The sequence below is a fragment of the Apteryx mantelli genome, chromosome 3 (assembly GCF_036417845.1).
Source record: "Apteryx mantelli isolate bAptMan1 chromosome 3, bAptMan1.hap1, whole genome shotgun sequence".
Taxonomy (NCBI): domain Eukaryota; kingdom Metazoa; phylum Chordata; class Aves; order Apterygiformes; family Apterygidae; genus Apteryx; species Apteryx mantelli.
In genome coordinates, this window is record NC_089980.1 from 8,491,074 (window position 1) to 8,499,514 (window position 8,441).

The 8,441-nt window shown below is 46.9% G+C and overlaps 1 protein-coding gene across 1 annotated transcript; it reads left to right on the forward strand.

Annotated features, from left to right (window-relative positions):
* The first annotated feature begins 1,477 nt into the window (after positions 1–1,477).
* Positions 1,478–4,535, forward strand: LOC136991542 (cystatin-like). The gene is made up of 3 exons (XM_067292650.1): positions 1,478–1,781; positions 2,849–2,962; positions 4,111–4,535. The coding sequence occupies exons 1-3, from the start codon at positions 1,515–1,517 to the stop codon at positions 4,186–4,188; spliced, it is 459 nt and encodes a 152-aa protein (XP_067148751.1). The 5' UTR covers positions 1,478–1,514; the 3' UTR covers positions 4,189–4,535.
* The last annotated feature ends 3,906 nt before the right edge of the window (positions 4,536–8,441 follow it).

Sequence of the window (8,441 nt, forward strand, 5' to 3'; positions counted from 1 at the left end):
AAGGGACTGTTTCCATTGCCTGGCTGTTGTCTTTGTGGGAAGCGCGCGTCTGACTCTTGGCTGCTGCCAGCCTCGGACACAATTATGGAGGGACACCATAGCCACAAAAGAAGGCAGCCCCCATCCCTACATATTCTAAAACCCTGATGGCTTCACCGCAGCTTCCCAGATGGCCCCACCATATTGTGGCACTGTTGCCACAAGATATGCTCAGGAAAATGAGTACAGCTGCCTTGGATTGGACTGGTTCTCCTCAGACACTGGCCTAGCTGACTATGCTGTGGGGAAACGCAGGCAAAAGCAGGGGTGCACTGTCTCATAAAAACAGGCTGCTGGTCTCATGCAGCCAGGCTTTTATGGATTTAAGTTTATGTGAGTATTCCCTTATGGTCCTGTTCCCTGCTGAGAGTGTTAAATGTTCACTTAGGCTATCTGAAGACACCCTCAGTGGTTTAATAAATGACTTAACCAAGAAATAAACGCAACCCATGCATTAGTTAAACTGACATATATTGGGCAAAGAGCCACTGCCCCATGCCAGATCTGTAGATCTGTGTGCTGGGTCTCGGTCTCTCCCTCTGTTTCTGGGAAGCATAGCCCTCTCCAATGAATTTATCTATCCAAAGTCCGGCTCAGGGTGAGCTGATGTGAAACAAGAGATGCAGGCTTGTGGGGGCTGTGGTGTGAGGTGATGGTCCTGCTGTGATAGATGACAGTCCACCAGCAAAATGGGACCTGTCCGAGGTCAGGATGGGAAGCAGCAGAGCTATGAGGAGAAGCACAAAAGCAGCTGTTTCCCTGCCCTGTCATTTCTTCGTAAACCTGTGTGGGAAGAGAGCAAGTCCTGACTCAGCCCTCATGTGTGAGGCGGCGCAGTGGGCCCCGCGTTCTGCCGTCTGAGGCAGACTTGGGCCCCTGTGAGCAGGGTCTGAGGGATGCCGGCCTGCATTGCCTCGTGCAAGGGAGGGAGGGGGACAACACTGGGGGGCTTGCAAAAAGCATGGTGAGGTGGGTTTAGAGATTTTCGCTGTCCCTAAGAAAGCAAAGAAGAAGGGAAGCGGGCGATTCTTAACGATGATCATTTGATTTCTCCTATGGGGACTCAAATCCCTCAGCCTGTTACCTGTCTCCTCCCCTCCAGGCAGTCCGCGAGGCCCTGGATAGTTATTTTCCCCTCATCCCTAAGCTGTTTGCCCTCGAAAGGCCATTTCCACCAGCCACCTCGGCTGCGGGGCCACGGAGGTGTTTGGGGAGAAAACAAAGATTACCGAATGCGTGTAGCCCACGCTGTTTTATTTATCTGTAGGCTTCCCGCTCGTGGAAAACATTCCGCACGGTGAAGAAGGCAGGGCCCCTTTTGCTTTAAAACCTGGCTTTTCTGGGGCACGCAAAAGAAAAAAACGGGCTCCTTCCCCCCCGCCCCGTGCTGAGGCGGGGAAGGGGCCGGGCAGGGGCGGTTTGTTCCGCGGCCCTCGAGGGCGCGGCCTGCCCGCCCCCACCCCCGCGGCCTTAAAATGGCGGCGGCGGCGGGCGGCGCCTCACACAGCGCAGCGATGAAGGCGGCTCATAGGTGGCTAGTGGCGGCGATCGCCGCCGTGCTGTTGGCCGGCGCCGTGCTGGGCAGCGAGGAGCGCCCGCGGCTGGTGGGCGCTCCCATCGACGTGGCCGACAACGACGAAGGGCTGCAGCGGGCCCTGCGGTTCGCCATGGCGCAGTACAACAGGGCCAGCAACGACAAGTACTCGAGCCGCGTGGCGCGGATCATCAGCGCCAAGAGACAGGTCGGTGCCGCCGCCCTCGGCGCCCCCCGCTGCCGCCGGGACCGCGCGGCCGCCCTGGGCGGGTGGGCAGCGGTGCTATGTCACGCTGGCCCTGAAGGGCTGGTAAACAACCGTCGGGCGGCGCCCGCGCTTCCATCCCCGGCCCTGCCCTCGGCGAGGCCGGTCAAGCGCTGGCAGACCTGAAGGGCTTTTTTCTAATTTTGCATTCGAAAAAGTGGGGAAAAGAGAGAAAGACTTCATTGCTGCTACGAATAGCTCTAAACTTCCAGAGGAAACATGCCACAGCCCCTCCATCTCCCAGTGCCGTCGCTACAATTTGATCTAGGCTTAAAAAGAAAACCCAAATCCAGAAAGTGACATTTGTAAACATCCTTTAAAGTGTCAGGAGTTTCCTTGGGCTTTGGGACGGGTGCTTCGAGCGTTGGCAGGGGAGGTTGAGTGTGGGGGAGGACTTGGCTGCTGCTCAGGCAGCATGTAAAGACTGGTGAGGGAAGACACAAGTAATTTGGTCAGGAAGCATCCAGGAAGAAACAGATACCTGTGTATTTAGGTCACCTACCATGTGACCAATTTTGGGGACTTACAGAATGTTACTAACAGGTGGATTTTTTAAAGTTAAAGCTTCACTTTGTGGACTGGTGTGACTCCATGGCAATCTCCGCTTCTAGTCTTTGAAAAAGAGCAGGTTTCAAACTCTTTTTCCACAGAAGGCAAATAAAAGCATCAGTTATAACTCAAGTCTCATTAACAGGGGTGCCTTTGAGTGCTAGAGTTTGAGTTACTGAAGATAGTAATTTGCCTACACTGCTTATGAATTGACATGTGACTTTGTTTACTGGTTATATAAGCTGTACTGTGTCCAATTTGCTTACTTGCACTTTGTCTTCTGGTCTTCAACAGATGTAAAGTGCCTTTTTTGTGCAGGTTGCCACACGCTATCATGTCTATGCTTGTTGAGTTTGGTTTAAGTAATGTGATCACCTTATTTTCTGTTAGGTGCTTCTCTGCAGAGAGATCTCCTGTATGTGCTGTAAATAAGCGTGCTTCTGCCTGTTGTCTCCTTGCAGATTGTGGCTGGAATCAAGTATATCATGGAAGTTGAGATTGGCCGGACAAATTGCGCAAAGTCAGTAGCTGATGTCCAGAGCTGTGCTTTTCATGATGCACCAGAGATGGCTAAGGTAGGCTCCAAAACAGAGCATGCTGGTCCCTGGGTTTTCAACCTCTTCCCTCCAGCTGGTCTAGTACAGTTATGGGCAGTGTTGCCTGTCTACCCCAGCCAAGATCAGAGACTTTATACTTATTGAGATGGAGCCATTGCAGAACTTGCCTGGCCAGATGATGCTAACAAAGTAAACATGGCCTTTTAACCTCTCTTCTAAGCAGGGACCTGAAGCTGTAATGCATGGAGTGTGTGCCTTAGTCCTCTGAAATTGCTTGTGGTTTTGATCCCAGGGATATGCAGAAGAAACTTTGTTAACCAGGGTTGGTTTCAGGTGTCCTGAACTGGTGCCATGAGTCCCTGTATCTTCCTCTGTTCCTGTTGTCTCATGGTGATGTAAACAACCTTACTCAACTCCTTTTTCCTAGGGACTCCCATTACTGCTGATAGTGCTTTAGCCAAGCGCTGATAGTGAATGGCAGGATACCCTGGTTCTTTGTACCCACCAAGCTGAGTTAGGCACAAATTTTATCTAATTATAGAAACTCTATAAGGAATACTTCAACTCTCAGACAAGAGAGCACCAAATGTGTGTCTGCCCTGATCTGATCAGAGTCCAGTTGCATAGAATTTCATTACTGATATTAATCACCGTGATAGGTGTAACTTCTCTGGTGGATGTACCTGCGCATATGAGAACTGTAACTGCACACAAGTGATCCATTAAGCCCTGCGCTAGAAACTTCTTGTGTACCACTACCACAGCTGGAGTCCTGGAATGATGGGGCAGACACATGCACAAATTAGGTAGCGGCACAGATGTTCTTACGCATACTTGAGAGCTCATGTCAGAGTATTACCCAGGCTGAAAGCTTTCCAGCAGTGGGAACTTATAAGTGAGCAGAGGAGGTAACCTGATCTTCAGAAGTGCTGATTGCTCAGCTTTTCTGTTAATGTTTAAGAGAAATGGTTAGTACTGAGTACATATTCACAAGAGTGGTATTCCAGAATACTTGGCAAGAAAGTGCAAATAATCTGGAGAGCCACAAGAGTGGCATATATTCTGGATCACTGAAAATGTAGTAAATCTGTATGTAGAAAAATGGTCAGTGATGCTCTGTTTTATGCTCTTAATCTGATAATTGCTTTTTTTCTTTCTCTCCTTAGCGTGTCACTTGCAAGTTTGTAGTGTACACTGTTCCTTGGCTAAACCAAATTAGACTACTGACAAACACCTGCCAGTAAGCCTCCTTTGGTTCCAGCAGAGACCAGCAAACAGTTACTCAGATTTTAAAAAAGAAAGCAATAACCTGAATCAAGATGGGCTGTGTCCGTTCCTGTTAACTCATACTCATGTATGCTTGTGCTATGCAAGTTAAACTATGTAACCTTCCTTTAAAGCACAATATGATCTCTACTTTGTTTTCCTTCTTTATAATTATGTTTTGGAGCAGTTGTTTCCAAGTTTGTCTTCTCCAAGCTTTCCCAATAAAATAACTCCCACATCAGAATTCTTTTTAAAAAAAAAATAAAAATTGTTGGCATCCCTCTTAAGTGACTACTGTAAACATTAAAATTTAATTAATCATTAATGTGTAGTCCTCTTTGTGATATGAGCATCTGTTGTGCTGGATGGAGGGCTTTCTTTTAGTGAACTAGTCTACCATGCGCATAAGGTAGAGTGAGAAGGAATGTGAGGCCCTGTTCGCAGGAGAGAGATGTCTCTATGCTGTCCCACCCAGTGACTTGCCTGTCCTCCAGCATCTCAATTTTGAATAAGAGATGAAAATTCTTAGCTGTTCTGACTGAAGAAGACTGGTTCTGCTTTTGAAAGCAATGGAAACAATAGAGTTTGCAACAATTGCTCTTGTAAAGGGCAATGAAAACTGTGCTGAGGATGCAATTATTTTGGATCCCATCTGAAGCTGTCATTTTTGGATCCCATCTGTCTTGGCCGCTGTGAATTGCAGGGCTGGATGCAACTGTGCTGTGTGAGAATTAACTGTAAAGGTATTTTGGGCACCTTTGCTTCCTATGGCATCTGGTCTTTAAAGGTTATCTTGAGCTGTCCCTAGCTTTTTGTGAGTTAAAAACTCTGAGCAGAAAACCCCAAGGCTTTCCTTTTGGTCCAAGTGGTGGCATGGCCCAGTTCATTTATAATGTTGAAATATGACCAATAGAGCTAGAGGAACAACTTCTTCAGTAAATATGCTAGGCCTATCATAGCTTCCATTTACAGACATACAAGAGTTCAGAAATATCTGGAAGGTGAGACCAGTGACAAGCCTGTCTGGCGGAGAGTCTGAACTATAATCTGACTGTATATTAACCAAGGAGAATTTGAATGTCTAATCAGGGCAAGCATCTTTAAATTGACAGGCAGAGAGGATCAGCACCCAAGAACTCTTAAGAGACCTGGCAAGGGAACTTTCTATTGAACTGTGATGAGTTTGGATTGCAGGGAAATGGAGGATACTGTGCCAGCAACCAGAAGGGGTAAATGAGATGACCTTGATACCAATGACTTACTTAGCTGGAGAATAGTCTAGTGCAAAAATAATGGAAAAACTGCTAAGTGGTGTGAAGTGGATAACTGATAATAGGGAAGGAGACACTGTGCAGTAGCACTTGTGTAGTTTTATGGTAAATGGGTCTTGTTCACAGAACCCACTTCTGTTCTATGGGTGTGGAAGCTTCCCCAGAAGCGACCCTGTAAATCCAAGAGTGTATACAAGACTGTTGGGATCTTTCACTCAGTCAAGCACATTGTTGCTGGTTTCAGTGTGCGTGGCACCATGTTTGGGGTTTCACAGGAGTTTCACAGGGAAGCATAGCTATGGATCTAGGAAAAAAAAAAAAAGTAGCTTTTAAGTGTCTTGTGATATTAAGACCAAGAACCCAGGCAAAAGAAACAAGCTTCCATAAGCAGAAGGTGAGAGAGACTGAGGCTCGGGCTGACACATAAGAGGGGTCTTTGTTTTTTACTCATTGGGGAAGACTTGTAGGAAAGAGCAGAATCCCCTTAAAAGAAAGAAATGTCATCTTCAGGTAGCAGGGGAAGTTGCCAGGTTGAGAGAAGGAGCCATGAGAGTGGGTGAAGGTGCTGAGGTGAATGGGGGAGATACTTCTTGTCTTGTATAACCCTAATAGTGCATTTGTTATTCTATCTTATATCTTTGCTTCTCCATGTTTTGAAGTGAGCATACTCTGTTCAATGCAAGTCTCACCTAGGGATAAAGTAAATCCGATGATCTGCCATGCCCTGTGTTACACCTTAAGATCAGGAATCCTGTGTCCAGATCTGGTGGCCCTGTTTTGAAAGGATGATGAGCAAACTGGGAGAGGTGCGGAGATCTGCTGAAATAATGTGATGGCTGGAGAAAGCAGCTTGTGGTGAGAAGTGTAAGGATGCTGGTATTCTTTGCCTAATAAAACGATACCTTGATAAGAGTTAATACAACCTCCTCTTAGGACATGGGAGGGCTCTTGAATCTAATGAAGAAAAGCAAAGCAAGAAATAGAAAACAGGACAGAAACTTCCAAAGGGAGATACAGCTGCCTAGTGAAGGGGTGAATTTTCCATTGCTTTGGTGCATTCCAAGGAGATGAGATAACTTATAGAAAATTGACTTTAGTCCAGTCCATGTGATAGGGCTCACAGCCAAGTGGAACTGCATGAAAACAAGAACTCGCGATAAGTACAAGATCCCTCTCAAGTGGTTTAATGGCCTTAAATGTCCTCCCTAGGAGTACATCTTCTGTGGGCTACTCTTCCTTCCAAGGGGAAGGCCGCCTCCTACTGTTGCCACAGTTTAATGAGTTTGCAGTGAACACAAAGCCAGTTCTGTTAACACTTTCAGCAGGATGAGCGATAGTTGGGATCTTCCTCCAGGATCTACTCAGATCTGACAGGAATTATTTTCCCTGCCCCCATTCCTACGGGGGGCAGTGTGTGAAGACAGCACATTTCTACTGTTCGTGAGATTAGTGATTATGCAGATGTTAGTCTGTTGTGCTGCCGTCTCAGTAACCTTGCTAATTGAGTAAATCATGATGCCAAACTTCTCAAATATCCTCACTTATCATTTTTCTAACTATCCCTTCATTCATACATGCTTATCTCCTTTTTGTGGCCTATCCATGCAAGGACTGGGCAGTGGTGGACGGGCTCCATAATCGTGTTCTTGGCAGGTTTGCCTGTGTTTTGCACCTCTCCCTTTTATCCTCTTGGCTTGAGGCCCAGATGGATAGCTGTAATGTTCTTGTTGGTAGGGAGACTAGGAAGGGAGAAGTAGGGATGCAGATGGATGTAAACGGGCATGTTTTTGCCACTTTAGTTATATTTATTAGCCAGCAGCTCTAAACAGCATGCAGGAAAAACAGTGACCATGCTAGAAAAAATGACTGGTTGAAGGTCATGAACTCCTGAATTCAAAGGTATTGCATTTTCATGTTGAAATGCCAATGACTAAGGGCATAAACAAATGGCACAGATCACCCCATCCTCACAAGCTGCTGAGTGTCAGCCTTGGTGACTGTCTGTATGGGCTTTCCACTCTGAACAAACACTGAAAAAGTGTGACCTAATTTAACCACCTTCCACTGTGTGCTGTGTTATTTTTTATTTGCAACAGGCTAAGAGCATTACTGGAAGTTCCCCTGCCAAGAGCTTGGCAGTTCCTTCTGCTTGGCTGATTTGTGGTGACTTGGCAAGCTGTTGAAACCTGCCTGAACGCTGAGTCCTCATTTTTAGCTGCATTCGCTGCCTGACTTTTTCAAATGTCAGTGATAGATGTAAACAAGTGACCAGAGTGGTGCTTATTTCATGTTGTCTGTTGTTGCACTTTGTTTCTGACGAATCAGTTCTGGGGTCATGCCTCTTTAGGCTCAGGACTGCCAGAGCCTTTCTCTGCTGAGTTTTTAGACAAGGTGCTTTGTTGCTGCTACAGCTCATGGACCCCAAGCTTCTTCTTGGCTGCAAGGACTCAAAGAGATTTAGGGCCGGTGGGCTGAAAAGCGTGGCTCTTCTTAGCAGTGCCTGCACCTGCAAACCCATACTCACATGGACGTGTATTTCCCAGCTCTGTGAAGCACAGTGGAGACATAGAGCTGTGATCGTCATGATGTTTCTAGAGCCTGTGGACAACGCTGGCGTGCCACAACTACGGCATGCTCAACTGAAGACAATGAGCCTGTATGCTTTGCACAGTCAAGCAGAAGTATTGATCCTACCTAATCAGGCTGGCAGCATTCAGCTTTCCTTGTATGTGTGAGAGTCTGTGATAAAAATAGTTTTACTATGGGAACTGAAGAGCATAGACAGTGTTTAAAAATGGGGCACAGGTTGCCTTTGGCTTTTTAGCTCCTGAGATCCCGTTTCTCTGTTGCTTCTCTCCTCCTCCTCTTCCTGGAGGATGGCTGACTCCCTGTGACCTCCAGCCACCTCAATTTCAAGAGAAAGAGGCTGTTACTTACACTGTATCTTTGGTGAAGAGCCC